Genomic DNA, 18,116 nt, shown 5'->3' on the forward strand with positions numbered 1-18,116 from the left:
GGAGTTTGCTTCTTTTTGTTCTAGAACATTCAGCTGTGTTATTAATTCTCTAGTATGACTGTTCTCCAGTTTTTTCATGTGGGTACTTAGTGCTATAAACTTTCCTCTCAGCACTGCTTTCAAAGTGTCCCATAAGTTTGTGTATGTTGTGTCTTCATTCTCATTGAAATCGAGGAAGTCTTTAATTTCTTTTTTTATTTGTTCCTTTACCCAGGGATGGTGCAATTGTGCATTGTTCAATCTCCATGAGTTTGTAGGGTTTCTGCGATTTGTGTTATTGTTGAATTCTAATGTTAATGCATGGTGGTCTGATAAGATGCAGGGAGTTATTCCAATTTTTTTGTATCTGTGGAGATTTGCTATGTTTCCTATTATGTGGTCAATTTTAGAGAAGGTTCCATGTGGTGCCGAGAAGAAGGTATATCCCTTTGTATTTGGATGGAATGTTCTATAGATGTCTGTTAAACCCAGTTGGGTCATAACTTCTATTAATTCTTTTGTTTCTTTGTTAATTTTCTGTCTGGAGGTCCTGTCTAGCGGTGAGAGCGGAGTGTTGAAGTCTCCTACTATTAGTGTGTGAGATTTTATGTGCATTTTGAGCTTTAGTAATGTTTCTTTCACGAATGTAGGTGCCTTTGTATTTGGGGCGTAGATGTTTAAAATCGAGACTTCGTCTTGATGTATTTTTCCTTTGATGAATATGAAGTGCCCTTCTTCATCTCTTTTGATTGATTTTAATTTGAAGTCTAATTTGTTAGATATTAGGATTGCTATGCCCGCTTGTTTCTTGGGGCCGTTTGATTGGAAGATCTTTTCCCAGCCCTTTACTCTGAGATAACGTCTGTCTTTGTTGTTGAGATGTGTTTCTTGTATGCAGCAGAAGGAAGGGTTCTGTCTTCATATCCATTCTGCTAGTCTGTGTCTTTTTATAGGCAAGTTGAGGCCGTTGACATTGAGGGATATTAATGACCATTGATTGGTGATCCTTGTTTGCGCTTGATTTATTGTTAGTGAAGTTATTTTGTGTTGTTTCTCCTCCCTTTTTCTTTTAGTGTTTTGTAAAGTATGATTACATATTGCCTGTGTCTTTGTGAATGTAGTTATCTTCCTTGGCTCTAGGTTTTCCTTCTAGCATTTTCTGTAGAGCTGGATTCATGGATACATATTGTTTAAATCTGGCTTTGTCATGGAATATTTTGTTTTCTCCATCTATGGTAATTGAGAGCTTTGCTGGATATAGTAGTCTGGGCTGGCATCCTTGTTCCCTTAGCGTTTGTAGGACATCTAACCAGGATCTTCTGGCTTTCATCGTTTCCATTGAGAAGTCAGGTGTAATTCGGATAGGTCTGCCTTTGTATGTTACTTGGCCTTTTTCTTTAGCTGCTCTTAATATTTTCTCTTTGCTCTGTAGGTTTGATGTTTTGATTATTATATGGCGAGGTGACTTCTTTTTCTGGTCAAGCCTATTTGGTGTTCTGTAAGATTCTTGTACTTTCATAGGCATATCTTTCTTTAGGTTAGGGAAGTTTTCTTCTATGATTTTGTTGAATATATTTTCTGTACCTTTAAGTTGAAGTTCTTCACCTTCTTCTATACCTATTATTCTCAGGTTTGGCTTCTTCATGGTGTCCCATATTTCCTGGATATTTTGTGTTAAGGATTTGTTGGTTTTGAGATTTTCTTTGGTTGACGACTCTATATCCTCTAATGAGTCTTCAACACCTGAGATTCTCTCTTCTATCTCTTGTATTCTATTGGTGATACTTGCATCTGTAGTTCCAGACCGTTTACCGAGCTTTTCTATTTCCAGCATCCCTTCATTCTGTGTTTTCTTTATCGTTTCTATTTCAGCTTTCAATCCTTCAACTGTTTGAGCTGTTTCCTTAATTTTCTTGGTTGTTTTTTCTTGGTGCTCTTTAGATTCTTTGAGAGATTTGTTTATTTCTTGAATTTTTCCCCCATTTCATGGATTTTTTGTTTGTTTTTTTTCTATTTCTTTAAGGGATTTCCTCGTTTCTTCTTTGAGGCTCTCCATCATCTTCATGAAATAATTTTTAAGGTCTGTCTCCTCTTCTTCATCTATGTAGTGCTTTTCGGGACTTGCTGGTGTTGGATCCCTGGATTCTGGTGGGGTCATGTTGGTGTTTCTATTGCTGAGTGATCTCTTATTCTGTCTTCTTCCCATCTCTTCTTCCAGTGGGTGCTGGTGGGGTCTTTCCGTCTCCACTGGTCTCTTTCCTTACTGAGGGCTGAAGCTGGGCTCCCTGGAGTTGGGGTCTTGGAGGGGCTGATCTCTTTCCTGTGTGGGCGGCTCTTCTGAAGCTGGGCTCGCTGGGTTGGGGTCTTGGAGGGGCTGATCTCTTTCCTGAAGCTGGGCTCCCTGGGGTTGGGGTCTTGGAGGGGCTGATCTCTTTCCTGTGTGGGCGGCTCTTCTGGCAGCCGGGGGCGGCCCCGAAGATGGAGGGGGATGGGTGATGGGCGGGCGGTCCCAGCCAGAGACCCAATCTCACCTGAAGCTGGGCTCGCTGGGTTGCGGTTTTGGAGGGGCTGATCTCTTTCCTGTGTGGGCAGCTCTTCTGGAAGCCAGGAGTGGCCCCGAAGATGGAGGGGGATGGGTGATGGGCGGGCGGTCCCAGCCGGAGACCCAATCTCACCTGAAGCTGGGCTCGCTGGGTTGGGGTCTTGGAGGGGCTGATCTCTTTCCTGTGTGGGCGGCTCTTCTGGAAGCCGGGAGCGGCCCCGAAGATGGAGGGGGATGGGTGATGAGCGGGCAGTCCCAGCCGGAGACCCAATCTCACCTGAAGCTGGGCTCCCTGGGGTTGGGGTCTTGGAGGGGCTGATCTCTTTCCTGTGTGGGCGGCTCTTCTGGCAGCCGGGGGCGGCCCGAAGATGGAGGGGGATGGGTGATGGGCGGGCGGTCCCAGCCGGAGACCCTATCTCACCTGAAGCTGGGCTCGCTGGGTTGGGGTCTTGGAGGGGCTGATCTCTTTCCTGTGTGGGCAGCTCTTCTGGAAGCCAGGAGCGGCCCCGAAGATGGAGGGGGATGGGGGATGGGCGGGCGGTCCCAGCCGGAGACCCAATCTCACCTGAAGCTGGGCTCCCTGAGTTGGGGACTTTTTAATCACTGCATTAGCTTCAGCTTGTACTGAATACATGGAAATAGGACTTTTAGGTGAAATGAAGGCTCTTCCTGCTCACTGTGACTGGCCAGAGAGCCTTCTGCAAACTGGGGCCTTAGCCATTAACTTCAGAACACGAGCTGGCATTTGGTTCATGAAGGATGCAAACAGTAAATTGATGAAACACATCACATGAAAGTACAAAAAAGTATAGCAAATTGCTCTGTGACTTTAATCTTTCACTGGAATTGAGAAATTTCTCTCTCTTACATGCTGTAAAGTCTTGGTCTGAGATGCAGCTAGGGAAAGGTAGAAATAGAATGAGGAGTTTAGAGGTCATGAGATTGCCTGTCACTGAGAGGGTGGTTTGAGAGTCTTAGAGTGGCAGGCTATTAATTACAAGAGCAAATCATACCTTGATAACAGGGAGATTGGTGTTCTTGGTATGATCACAGAAGACTTCACAGAGAAATGCACTCCATGAGCCTTGATGTGTACCCAGGTTCAGAAAGAAAGAGAGGGTGCAGACACAGTGCTACAACTTTCTGTAGGCTGACCAGGCTCATGTTGCTGAATGTGCACTGTCTGTGATCCTCGAAGCAAGGCTGAATTCTCTGAGCCTTGACCTTCTTATCTGAACATAGTGGGTATCACCCTATGGCTTCCAGGGATCAGAAGGATCTAACAACCTTTTTGGCTAGAGTATATGGTTACCAGAAGAGCCCCCATCTCCTCTAAGTGTGGTGATTGTCCTGCGATCAAAACAGCACCCAATCCCCTGCACTTAGACTGTTCTCCCAGGGTGCAGAGCCTGATGTGGAAGACAGTCAATTAGAGAAGCAATACCAAGCAGCAGGAGTAAAAATGGGGGGTGAGGGTTCAGAGAAGGGGTGATCTTCCATCTGAGACAGAAGCAATGACAAATAGGAGTACATCAAGCAAAGGCATGGAGAAGAGCACGAAAACCCAAAGCAAGACTATCCTGGGGATTAGTAGTTGGAAGAATTTTTCAGAAATGACTACAGGAGAAGTTGTCTAAGAGTCTGCAAAGCATCTTAGGAGCCTGATCATGATCAAGGGGCAGTGACGGTTTCCCAAGCATCCTGTACATCCATGGGTAGAAAAGGGATTCAAGTGGGGTAGTGGTGACAGATAAGGCACCAGAGCGAAATGACAAATGGAGGCCATTCAAGATAAGAGACAATATTGCCCTTACCCTGCCTATTTGTATTTCTCTTGAGAGCAGAGTATCATCAGAACTGGCTACAAATCACCCAGTTGGGATGCTGATCCTGCATTCCAGAGTAAGAGAGAAGAAAAGATTAAGATCAAAGAAAGCAGAAAGCAGTAAAAGTTGCTTTTATAAGTGAGTTGCCTTTGTGGTCAGCGAGAGCTCATTCCTGCCTGGCACTTTCTGGGGAGCCATTCAGAATGGTGACTTTTTTTTTTGGTTTTTCGAGACATGGTTTCTCTGTATTACTTTGGAGGCTGTCCTGGAACTAGCTCTGTAGACAAGGCTGGCCTCGAACTCACAGAGATCCACCTGCCTCTGCCTCCAGAGTGCTGGGATTAAAGGCGTGCACCACCAATGCCAGAATGGTGATTATTAAAGTGTGACATCTGGACCTGCAGCCTCAGAGATCATAAGAAAAATAAAATCTGAGACTCTACCTCAAACCTCATCCCATCCTCTCTGTGATGAGAATGGTTAGGATATGGTTTGGTTATGGGCTCAGTAGTGTATATTTTCTTCTATGATGTCTCAAGTAGCACTCTATATGAATAGTGGATAATTGGTCCACTAGTTATTTTCTTTACCATAAAACTTCAGAAACCTGCTTCTTTGTCTCTTGGGCTTTTATGAAAGCATAGATCAATGTAGGAATCGGAAGAGGGAGTTCTATTATGAGAGAAAAACCTACTTAGGGAAACCACGGGCTATCCTCACCAGTATCTGGAAATTCTTGAGTAATGACATAGGAGAATTATTCTACTAATCAGGGACCATTTCCATCTGTAATTACACCACACTTGCCATGTGTTAATGCCCCATATAGACATCTTTAATGAGGTTTTAAGCAGAATTTCTTAGCTTAGAGCCAAATTGAGTGGAGGGTCATGAATGAGTGATAACTGAGTGTGTGCCAGCTGGATTTCTTTTCCAGTAAAAAAGCAGCTGTCCCTCTTGGCAGAGCTAGCTGGGGGTTTGCCTCACACACCATGGATGAGGAATCTAGTGTGGTGTTTTAACTTTTAATCTACCCTGAAGGTTGCTGGACATTTTTATTAGAAAATTAGGGATGGTGTAATGGTACACAAGGTGGTACTTGTATCATCCTGGAACTTGGGAGGCAGAAGTGGGAAGGTTGAGAGTTTGAAACCAACTTGAACTAAATGGCAAAACTTTGTCTCAACAAAAAGCTAAAAACATGCTGGGCGGTGGTGGCACATGCCTTTAATCCCAGCACTCGGGAGGCAGAAGCAGGCAGATATCTGTGAGTTCGAGGCTGGGCTGGACCAATAGCCTCCGAAACAATACAGAGAAACCCTGTCTCATAAAAACCAAAAAAAAAAAAAAAGCTAACAACATGATCCAGAGAGATGGCTGAGCAGTTACCAACACTAGTTGTCCTCCCAAAAGACCCAAGTTAAATCCTCAGTTACAACCATCTGTAACTCCAATTATAGGGGTCGGATGCCTTTTGCTGACATCCTTGGTCCCTGAACACATGACACGCAGGCAAAATGCCCACACATATAAATTTTAAAAAGAAATATCTTTTAAAAAGGAAGATAGGAAGAAAATAGAGAGGGAGGAAAGACAGGGAGGACAAAGGAAAAATGGAGGAGAAGAAATAAGAGAAAGAGAGAAAAAATAGCCCTGTATAATCTCTAGTATTTTCTTAGGAGTAATCTCCTGACCTTAAGGCATTTGGCTTTTCTTGATTCATTCCAAGTGCATCTGATCAAATACATGTTTCTCAAAATGTTATTTACTTGAAACAAAACTGCCAGGCATTTTACTAATACTCCAGATCCCATTGCTGTGCGGTGTACTTAATTCAAAGCAGGGCATCTGAGTTTAATAAATGAAACAACTCTTAGAATCATTTCTTTCTCCCAAATGAAGTTCTGAACTTTCTGAATCTCAACTCACTTTCCCCTCATAACAGTCCTGTGAAATGAGAATCGCAGTTATCCCTAATTTTTGTATTAGGAATTTGAGCTGTTTTGTAACCTATACAAGGTCAAATACAAGAATCAGCAGGACTGGAGACTGGTGTGTCTATCCTGAGCTCTGTTCTTCCTTGACACTGTGGCCTCTCCATGTTTAATGTTTTCTACCAAAAAAATAAATAACAAAGCAGGACCAAAGAATGGAAAAGGTGGTTGCTTCCTCCAGAAATGTTAGCCTGAGTTCCACCTCCAGCTGCTTCTCTGGTCTTGATACAGTTCCGTCATCCTTGGTTACGTCCATGGTCCGGCTGGTCTTCACTGTGGCTTGAATCATTTCAGCATGCTTCTAAACTGCTTATTTCAGTGAGATCCTAGGCACCTCTCCATTCCATAGCACATGCTGGCTGGAATTTCCTGTCTGTCTGAAGCACTGAAGCACACACGTCTCTCAACACTGGGAATCCTACAAACTAACAAGAGAAAGATGACTCTTACCTAGTGTGTGAAGGAAGGAAGCACATTTTAACCTGCAGGGATGTAGCCCATCTCTCTCACAGTGCATAGCTAACTCACCAAGAGTCCATCCCCACAGGGGATCCCCCAGTCTGCTGCAGATGTGCTGAGTGTAGGGCCACCATCAGATGCCACCATTCCTAGAATAATGTTGACCTGTTAATAAAGACTCAAACATTACTAACCTCCTCGTAGTTTAGTACAAAGCTCTAAGTAAAGAGTTGAGTGTGCTGTATGTTGGGATGTCTCTATCCAGCACCTCACAGAATCTACTACACAACTAGGTTCTGAATCTCACGGGTTGTCAGTACCCTAGCGTGATCCTGGAACCTCCCATTGACTAACCTCTTCGGTTCTACTTTGACCCTGCCTGGTACTGTCATCTCAGCAACAGTGACTCATGTGTCCTGATGAGATGTCTAGGGCAAAGATGATCACCATGCCATGCTCTCTGCTACCTCTGGGGAGTGCTTGTCAGATCTCTCAACTTCTGCTAAAAGAAAGTCAGCAAGACTTTGAACAGTTCCTAACCAAGGAAACGCTCGTCCTTGACAAGTACAATTAGGAGAACATATGTTTTACCTCTTTATTACATACTGGATATTATTCTATTCTACATGGAGTGAATTCCTGACAGTCTTGAGTATCACATGTCCTTTGGTTCACCAATGCCCCTTACATCTGTGAAAGACCAGTTTCCCTACCAAAAAAAAATCTCCCCCCCCACACACAAAAATTCATAGAAGACCCACCAGGAACCAAACTGTTTCTCCCATTTGTTCTGAGCTGCAAACACATGTATTGCTTTTGCATTTGTGTGGAACATTCTTTTTATTTGAAGGTTTACAGAGATAACTGTTTCATAAAATCACAACTTTAAGCAAGGGGCCCCATCTGAATGACAACATTTCTCTTTGCAGTTCCTCCTAAGTTTGTGGTGCAGCCCCGGGACCAGGATGGCATCTATGGCAAAGCAGTGATCCTCAATTGCTCTGCAGAGGGTTATCCTGTGCCTACAATTGTGTGGAAATTCTCAAAAGGTATGAAGTTTCTTGAGCTGTTTAGTGCATGCTAAACATACAGTGTGTTGTCAACAATACCTGTCCTTTTGGGGGTATTTCTTGCAGGTAGATACGTCATCCTCTCTCACCCTAACCCATCTCATATACACCTCAGTGGATCACTCAGCATTCATCATTGAAATCACAGAAGTGCCCCTAACATGTCCTTGGAAGGAAGGACTGTCAACATGGGGAAAATACCACCTTACAATCTATATAATGACCAAAGTTTACTCAGACACTCCTGCCAACACAAATTCGAGGAGGGAGGCACCAGTGTTAGAATTATTCATTCCTGGAAATTATTCCTCATATACCTGGCACTCTGTGTTTTTCGGGAACTGAAGTTAAAATAATGGACTTTTAGATCTACCTGGTAGAACACTAGGTATTGTCACCCCAGACTGTTGTTTGCAGAGGTAATCCTCAGGTGAGTGACTGGAGTTCCCTGCTTCCATGCATAACACACCATGCCGCCTCTTCAAGATGGTGATGATTCATCCCATTTGTAGATCACATAGTGAGCATTTGTTAAATTGCAATTGTGTGCTGTGGAGGCCGAAGGTATTACCATTTTAGACATCAGAAAACTTCACTTCCATTCATGATACAGTCTTCTCCACGCAAGGTCCTCCAACTGTTGCAAATGTGGAAACTATTCACAGTCAGTGTTTGATTCATCAAGCCACCAAGATCCAGGCATCTATTGAGAAATGAATCAGTCAGTCAGTCAGTCACGATCTTTCCCCCAGCCAGTGAAGATATGCTATTCATGTTTAATCATCATGAGTGTATTTGTTTCCCTGTTTGCTTAACTATAATTTGCATTCTAGGAATTTCTTCTTTCAATAAATTATTTTCTTCCTATGAAAACAACCACAGCGGAAGGAAAAGTGAGCGGTGAAGTTGCCATCATCTTCTTGGTATAGATAGGCTCAGAGAGCGAAAAGGCCTTCAGGCAGTAACTAGGAGAGCAAGAGAATTAATTTAGAAAGAAAGGAGGGAAAGAATGAGGGAAGGAGAGAGAGAGAGAGAGAGAGAGAGAGAGAGAGAGAGAGAGAGAGAGAGAGAGAGAGAGAGAGAGACCCTTCCCTGTCGTAGCTTTTCTTCTGCCTGTGGGAATCACCTTGTTGAAGGATAAAAGCTGCTACTTAAGAGTTTCTTCCCCCTGAGACGTATTTTAAGCCGTATCTGAAGCCCCATGCTGCATTATTATATCGAAATGGACAAACAGAACAAATTTAATTTAGCTCTATCCACGGCATACTTCATGGTGTGAACATTTTCTTTGACATTTACCATCAAAATTATTTTTAACGTTGACACACACACACACACGTTCTCTGTTTCTCCCTGATGCTATTTCCAGACCTTTTTTTTTTTTTTGCACCCCTGCAATAAACCTCTTTTCACCCACTTCAGTGTCCATGACAGTAATTGTTGTGTGCAGGTAACTGTAGAATGACCAAGCATGGTTCCATGGACAGCCCTTAGTCCTTCTCAGCCAAGGGAACTTTGCCCCCAACACTGTCCCTTTCTCTCTTCAATAGATCAGATCTTTTCCCTTGTGCGTTATCCTTACACTCTTGCGAGTGAAAATTACTTCCCCTTTTCTTTTGAATATTTAGATTGCTAACTGTGTTTGAAATGTTTCACTCCTTGTTAACTGACAATTCTGCTCCCTCTTTGGGGACTTTCTGAGACCTGGTGCTCCCCGGTGCCTATCTCTGTGTTTGGTTTATGAATACACTCTGTACAGACTACACATACCCCCCTGGGTTGGTTAGGATGGTACCCTCCTTTTTTCATTTTCTCTCTTCCCATCACCGATATGCACATTAAATCATAGTACCTTTTTCATCTATAAATTTCCCACGAAAATTCAGGTTATTGGAGAGAAAAATGGAAACCATTAAAAACAGGTCTCCAGGAAGGTGAAATACCTCACAAACAACAGAATGGTTGAACAAAAACACAAAAGAATGATTGCTGTCGCTTTTAGACAGGGCTTTCGGGTTTGTCCTCAGAAGCAGATGAGTACAGATATGGTTTGTAACATCTGGTCATGTGATTCCCTCTGGCTTGTAATCATATACTGCGGATCTCTTTTTGTGGCACCAGATACTGATGTTCAGTATGCCTCCTGAGAGGTCTATGTGAGTTTATATTAACAAGTCATCATGACCAAAGCTGAGATAAAGTTTACAGGCCAGGTGTAGTGACGCATGCCTTTAATCCCAGCACTCAGGAGGCAGAGGCAGGTGGATCTCTGTGAGTTCGAGGCCAGCCTGGTCTACTGAGTGAATTTCGGAACAATAAGGAATACACAGAGAAGCTCTGTCTTGAAAAAATGAAAGAGGGGAGCTTTACAAAGATTTGCAAGAGTTACTCTCCCCCCTATGTAGAGAGCGTCGTTTGTGCTTTTAAGTTTTGCTTTTGATTGGCAGGCAACTGCAAACACGTAGCATACAGTATGTGCTTTTCACAGTTTCATGCTTGTCACAGTCATATCAGAGCTGGCAAAGTCCCCATTCTTTCTTTGTAATAAGAACTCTCCAAAGTCCTTTCCCCTGGTTGCTCTGAAATGGATGACGGATTGTTGCTGCAGAGTCATCCTGCAGGGAAACAGAAAGACAAAATGCATCTGTTCTTTCCAATCAGATCTGAAATCCATTGTTCATTCTTGCCCTAGCCTCCTTCCCAAGCCTCTGATGTCCACTCTACTTTCTTTTTCCAGGAGGTCAGTTGCTTTATATTCCATAACTGGGAGAGGTCCCGCAACACTGTCTTAGTCCTTCCATATCCACTCAACATGATGTCCTCTGGTCATGTCCATGTCATCACAAATGGCAAACTCTCTCCCTGGCTTGCCTAAGTTATCAGAAGCCCTAACTTCATACTTTTAGGGGAGCTATGCAATTTCCCCCAAGCCTCTTTCTCTCCCTCAAGAGAGGGCTCCCAAGTTAGAGAGTAACTTCTACATTCCCATGGGGGAAGGGCCGGGAGGAATGGCTACTTCTCTGACCTAGGTCTGCTCCCATTTAATGATCTTTCCAGAACTGCATCATTAATCAGTGTGCTAGCATCCCTGTGGCTCCCTGGTCAGCTCACCCACACCATTAAAGGAATCAGCAAGCTGTGCTGTAATTAGGCATGCTATCATACGCCACACAGAATCTCACTAGATTTCAGGTGTCTCTAGTACTTCAGCGTGTTTTTGCTTTTCTTCAGCTCTTTATTCATAGGAAATGTCATGCTGTGTTCCATTACATTGATCTTTGTAGATGTGTTTATTTTTCCCCTGGGATTATTTTCTGTAAGTAGAATTGCTGCCTCAGAGAGTAAACAATTTTTATAGCTTTTAGACACATTGACAGTTTGCCAGCATTTTATTCATTTGCACAGACTTCCTTAGTGTGAAGCAGTGCCTGCTTCCTAGGACAAAAAATAATGCTGCATTTTATGCCTGATTCTTAATGGTTTCCAGTGCAGTAGAACAATATTTGTGTTATTATTTTGATGAAGCCATAAAGATACCACAGTAAAAAACTATGTTGATAATGGAAATTTTTTTCAAGTAGTCGGGATAATCAGTAGGGACGAAAGTCCAGTTCCCTTACATATAACAGAGCACAGGGCTGAAGATTTGGTTCTAAGACTGAGAGTGCTGGTTTCTCTTCCAGAAGATCCAGGTTTAGTGCCCAGCACCCCTGTGTGATCTCTCATAACCATATGTAACTCCAGTCCTGGGGGATCCGCTCTGCCTTTTGACTCTGTGGGCACGAGGCACACAGGTTTTACACATATATATGAATACTCATATTCATAAAAAGTCTGTTTAAATTATTAACTAATTAATTAATTAATTCTGTAGCCTGACCATAGCCTCCTCTCCCCCTTCCTCTCCTCCATACCACCCCTAATCTACTCCTCCTGCATAGTTTCTCAGGAAGAGGCAGGCCCCCGAAAATTGAATCAAGAACAGATAAGCAATTTAAAAGACCTATAATGCCCTAGTGAAATAGAATCAGTCATCAAAAATCTTCCAACAACAACAAAAAAGCCCAGGGCCAAATGGTTTCAGTGTAGAATTCTACCAGAAATTCAAAGAATACGTCTCAAAAAAATCTTTTATAATCACACCCAGAAACTTGTGTTTCAGTTAATTCTAGACATAATCAAATTGACAATGAAGATTATCCATCACAGGTATGATGCTTGGAATGTTCCAGAAACATCAGTGGGGGACACAGTGTCTGGAGCAAAGTAGGTGACAGGATATTGCAAGGGTTCAACTCCTCTGTCAATCACTATGAGCATAAAGCTTTGCCAAGGGGCATGGGCTCCTTGCTCCGGTGGTGATGATGTACTCTCTACTCTGTATAGTTAGAGGCAGCCAGAGAAGCCCATGCCATCACAGGACTACACTGGTGCTGGTGTATGCCCAAGTCAGATGGGAAAGAGGCGTGAAACACACGAGACCTGCTCAGAAACATATGTCACAACGAGGCTTGAAGCAGGGTGGGAAGACAAGGTGTTGAAAGATGGCTTTCTTTAGCTGGCAGACTGTGTGTGTGTGTGTGTGTGTGTGTGCGTGTGTGTGTGTGTGTGTAAAAAGAGGGCATTGGAAATGTGCCCCAGTCTTTGCCCTTTCTCTCCCAGTTATTCCTTTACTCTTCCTCCTCTCTGCCTCTCTCCCTTTCTCTTTCTTCTTTGCTTTCTCTCTTCCTTCTCCACTCTCCTCCTCTTTGTCCATCTCCTCTTCTCTTCTATGACTTTTCTCTCTGTCTCTGTCTCTGTGTCTGTCCCTCAGTCTGTCCCTCCTCTACTTCTCTCTCCTTTCCTCCCTCTCTCACTGTTTCTTCCTTCACTTCACTTCTCTCTGCCTTCCTCTTTTTTCTTTCCTTTCTTCCTTGCTCTAGTCTCCTCCTCTTCTACATCATCTTTTCTTCTATTTCCTGCATATGTCTCTGTGTCTGTCTGTCTCTGAGCCTGTCTTTCTGCCTCTCTCTCTCTCCTGTACTTCTCTCTCCTTCCTTCCTTCCTTCCTTCCTTCCTTCCTTCCTTCCTTCCTTCCTTTCTGATGAGTACTTTCCCCTCATCTACGTATCCTCTTTTCTTCATCTCACCCTGGAACCACAGGCCCCACCCGTCCTGATTTAGTTTTTTGTCCCTCAGCTCCCTCGGCACAGCATTTTCTGGGAGAGCCATCCAAGCTCTCCCATCTACCCTTTCACTACAAAGCACCAGTCACCTGGTAGGTTGGTGGCTCATATACCCTGCTGTGGAAGAGGGTGTTGCTGCCTTGTTTTCCTTTCAAAGACTCTTGGTCTTTTTCTCGTGTGCACCAAGCAGTCAATGTGAAGTCAAGATGTTTATAGTGTTTCCCTGGTGTCGTCCATGTGGGGTCACTTTTTCTATAGATGTGATATGCTTGTTTAATCTGAACTCAAGTCGTTTTTTATCTCTAGAATTTTTGTGAGTTTTTTGTTATAAATATTTATTCTTTTCATACTCTTCAATCTTCTCTATAATCTCCCAGTTCCATTGTCAGACATCACCCCCTGTCACCTGCAGCTGTCACTTTTCTCTCTGATGTATTGTTGTTCATGTGTTCTCATTTTAATTTGATATTTTCCAGTTTCTATCATTTTCTCTAGCAAAACCTCTGATCTTTTGTGAAATCTGCAACTTGTTTTTCACAGCATCATTTTGCTCTCTGCTTCCTTCCTACCATTTTAACGGCTGACAATTCACTCTCTATAGACAAATGACTATCTAGTACACATGTAACTCACACATATTTTTCTGGCGAAATTTCCCTTCTTCCATTTTTTTCCTATAATACCATCCTTAGACCTTGGAATCTGGAAGAATACTAAAAAAATGTTCGTGTGACTAGAAAGAAATTGCTTCGTACAAGCACATGGTACTTGTACTCAAAGCTTCCTGTCTGATTCAGAAGCTCACACCTAGCCTGTACTCACTACTCCTTGAGGTAGATTTTTGCCTTATCAGATTTGACCCTACTTTGTCACTGCTGGCCAAGATGGCAGCACCTATCCTCCCTGTCTCACCATCTGCACCTCTGCTCAATATACATGGTGATGATGTAGTGAGAAAACTCATAGAAAGCATCTGTCTGAGAGCAGTTGGTCAGCAAATGTTACCTGTTGTTATGGTCATGGACAGAATCATCAATACTCTGCAGTTAGCCAGATACCTAACATGGCGTATTAAAAAGGTTAAGCTCTTCCCAGTGGCTTAAACTGTTGCATCACCTGTCACCTGTACTAGCATGTGAACATGGGACTCTAGTTTAACCCTCTCTCAGTTGAACTGAGCTGCCCATTCTTGCCCCAGCACCAGTGCTATGAGGGTTGACACCCTAGTGATGTCACCCCCCCATCCACCCACCCACACTTATTTTCAAGTACATCTCTGTTGCCTCATCTGGGCTCCTTTGCTTGACTTTTTTTTCTTCCTACGTGAATGATTTACTAAAGGAAATCACGTTTCTGAGAATTTATTCGGGAAAACTTGGAGACTTGTAAATTTCAAGGTTGACTAAAATTGCATTAGAATGTAAAGACTTCATATCAGTACTGTAGTTAGTATTTCCATTTAGGAATTGGTAATTGCATGCCCATTCCCATTGTTGTTGGGGTTTTTGGGGGGTTGGAGGAAACATGCAATGGCTACTACCTACAGTTTTATCACTTCCTCTCTGGTTTTATGAGTGAAAGGTCTTGCCAGCAATGGACCCTTGCCCTTGCCCATCTTGATAAAAGGGAGGCCAGGACATCCTTCATTTAGACTTCCAAGTCTCTTTTGCTTGGCGCACACACAGTGTACAAACCAGGATGGTGCTGCGGTCTAGTCGTGAATTGTCCCTCACAGGCTCACGTACTCGGACACTTGGTTCCCAGGTGGCGGGGCTGTCTGGGCAGGTTGTAAGAAGTAGGAGAAGGAGCCTGGCTCAAGGAAGTACATCACTGGAGGTGAGCTTTGAGGGCTTACACCCTGGTCCTGCTTTTGTTCTCTTTATGAGAATGGGAATGGGTGCTGAGAATGGTCCAGTTTCCTGCTTCTACTCTCTCATCTTCCCTCCCTGTTTCCATACCTTTCCTAGCTATGGTGGACACTGACCCTCTGAAACTGTAAGCCAAGATATACCCTTTCTCCCTCGAGCTGTTTTTGTCTGGGACCCTTCTTTTCCTGCCTGTCTTCTCTGTAGCTATGCTTCTCTTCTTTCCCCATCCCTGTAGGCTTCCAACAGTTGTCTACTCTTCCCCTGTAGACTTCCAGCAGTTGTCTAACCTCAAGAGGCTCCCAGCTCAACCAGTCCAGGCTTCCAGACGGACTTCACCTCCTTTCTTCTCCCATTCCTCCAGGTTTCCTCTTCTTGTGTTCTTTCTCCAGAAACTCTCTAGTGGGTAGAGGCGGCCATATCAAACACAAATATTTGGAAAGACTTTTTGTAGGTATGTTGCCTTAGGGTTCGTATGGGCTGTTGTAACGACACACCATAACAAGAACAACTTGGGGGAAGAAAGGAGCTTTTGCTTGTTTTTTTTTCTCACTTACACTTCTGTGTTGCTGTTCATCATCCAAAGAAGTCAGAAGAACAGCAACTCAAACAGGACAGGAACCTGAAGGCAGGAGCTGATGCAGAAGCGATGGAGGGTGCTGTTTGCTGCCTTGCTCTGCATAGTTTGCTCAACCTGCTTTCTTATGGAACCCAAGACAATCTGCCCAGGGATGGTACCACCCATCATTGACTGGCCCCCCACCATCAATTACTAATTAAATAAATGACCTATAGGCTTGCCTTTAGACAAATGTTATGGAGGAGTACTTTTTAACAAGGTTCCCTACCCTCAGATTACTTTAGCTTGTGTCAAGTTGACATAAACCTATCCAGCACATGCATGGCGCAGATCGTGGCCAAGGGATGCAGGTGCAGGACTTCTCGGAGTCCCACTGCCAAGCAGAGGTGGCATCCACCATATCTAGCCACCTCCACTTCCGCCTTGTCACAGGCCACATCAGCAAGTGCTGGATGTGACTGCCTCAGAGTTTAATGTTATGCTGATTGAATCCAGAGCCAGTTTTGCATCTCTGGAATAAAGAAACAATTCCTTCCTATAAGATGCACAATTACAACCAGGACACAGGAGTGCCAGACTCTCTCCCAAGCCAGAGAAAACTCTGAGAAGACTCCACGGAAGCTTCATCATCTTAAGTGGATAAGTTTCTTCACAGGAAAAAAAATGGAATTAAAGATAGGTGGTTGAACTGCCCACTGAACACAACTTCAGATTTGAAGAGAAAACTGCCTAGATGCTGTTGCAGTTGGTATATGTGGTACTGTGCTATGTAAGAATTTAATATGGGAGGGTTTGAGTGCACAGCATCTTAGGAGAGATGGAGAAAGAAAGCTGTCCTGTGGTTACTTGAGAAATGTGGGCACCTTGGGAAGCTATCCATGTCTGCAGCTGTGGTTTGCAGACAATCCTCAAGGGGACTAATAATCTTACACACAGCATTTGCCTGCATCCCCATGCACGGCCTGTGAAGGAGAACAGCCTGTGGAGGTGAAGGCTGGATTCTCCTCCCTTGCTCCTTCCATGCCATTTTGAACTTCCCCTCACTCATAATTTAGAGACCGGAGCCTGGCGACTGCGGTGGGTCTTCGTTCGCTTTCTGTTGCTGTGATAAACACCATGACCAAAAGCAACTTGGGGATGAAAGACTCTTTTTATCTTACACTTCCATACCATAGCCTATCGCTGAGGGATACTCCCGAAGCCTACCAACTATTTTCAAGGAAAGGAAACTTCTCTTTGAGGTGAAAACTGCTCACTCTTCAAGGAAACACCCCCCTCTCCACAAGGATGAAAGGGATGTACTCTGATCCTTGGAGGGCAGAAGAAATAGTGTGCAGCCTTCCACTGGGATATGGTCAAGAGGACCAAGACTCCCCCTGCCCCCACTGTGCTGTGTTTCAATCTACCTGATCCATCCCTCCACCCTGATAGCCAGTTACTAATGTACTCTTGGAACAATTTTTTTCTGAATATAATTGTAGGTCTTTACATTCACATTTTTTGTAAGCTCATTTTCCTTGGTCACAATCTTATATGTAAGTATTTCTTCTGTGTAAAGGTGCAAAGAGAGTCAGTCATTTGTCTACAGGCCCCACTGGCTAGGTCACATGAATGGGAGGTTTTCAGACACCCAGACAAGTGATCTCTCTGCAATCAGCAAAACTTGAGAGAGGGAGGAAACAGGAACCTAGTTAAACACCTACTTCTTGTGCTGTTCTCTTAAGTGTTATTCCTGCAACCTCAGCACCCAGGCACACAGCTAGGCATAGCTTCCCATTATACGCAGTAAGGTGTAGCTTCCCAGTACATAGGGAAGGTTGCCTGGGTGTTAACATCATTGGGAATCCAGTCTGGGACTTACAAAATGCTTTAACATTCCGTTTCTTGTGATGAAATTTAGAGCTGTCACAGCTGGACTACAGCTAGCCACAGAAAATTGACAGCTCTTTATCACCAACCACTGCTACCAACTGTTCGTCTCCTGGCGATGACATGCATGGTCACAAGGTGCATACCTTATGCTAAGAAAATTGCCAATTTCAGAATTCACACACCAATCTATGTTCCACTCTTTGGAGTAATGATAACTCTAAATGAGAGTGCAGAGAATTCAATGAAGCCATACTGAAGTCCACTTCCTCGCATCTGATGAGTGCCAGCCCTTGGGTCTGTGGTCCTCTCGGTGGACTGACTGGCTGGTGGCAAACTCTTGCTCCCTGTGGCAGGCATGCTCAGAGCAGCACATGCTAAAAACCTTCAACTTGGCTCGTTTTTTCTCCCCAAGGAAGCAAAGATTTAATGTTATTCAAATGCACTTAGGCTTTATTTCCATCTTCATTAGATCTTTTAAATAATGCACAGGCTCATATCCAGCTAGATAGGAATTAATAGATCATCCTCTTCCATTATCTATCTTGTAATTCTTCTGCATAAATGTTCTCACCACTTAAAGTATTTTTCTAGTGAGAATTCTTTGAGGAAGATGTATAAGGTATGTGTTATTGATCTGTATGATCTTCTCTTTCAAAGCCCGCCAGAGTTTCACTCCAGATTTTGAGAATTTTTAAAATAAAGTGTTACACAGCTTATAAATTTCAATGCTTTTTGAAATGCCTTCATTTCCAGCCTGGTGTGTG

At 43.6% G+C, this 18,116-nt stretch overlaps 1 protein-coding gene across 1 annotated transcript in view; it reads left to right on the plus strand.

Moving 5' to 3' along the window:
• The window catches only part of Dscam (DS cell adhesion molecule), a 445,727-nt gene that overhangs the window by 245,125 nt on the left and 182,486 nt on the right, over positions 1-18,116 (plus strand). Inside the window, 1 exon segment of the mRNA XM_040750391.1 lies at positions 7,730-7,849. Within this exon segment, the coding sequence (XP_040606325.1) occupies positions 7,730-7,849 (120 nt within the window).

This window comes from Mesocricetus auratus, unplaced genomic scaffold, assembly GCF_017639785.1.
Source record: "Mesocricetus auratus isolate SY011 unplaced genomic scaffold, BCM_Maur_2.0 Super-Scaffold_100008, whole genome shotgun sequence".
NCBI lineage: Eukaryota > Metazoa > Chordata > Mammalia > Rodentia > Cricetidae > Mesocricetus > Mesocricetus auratus.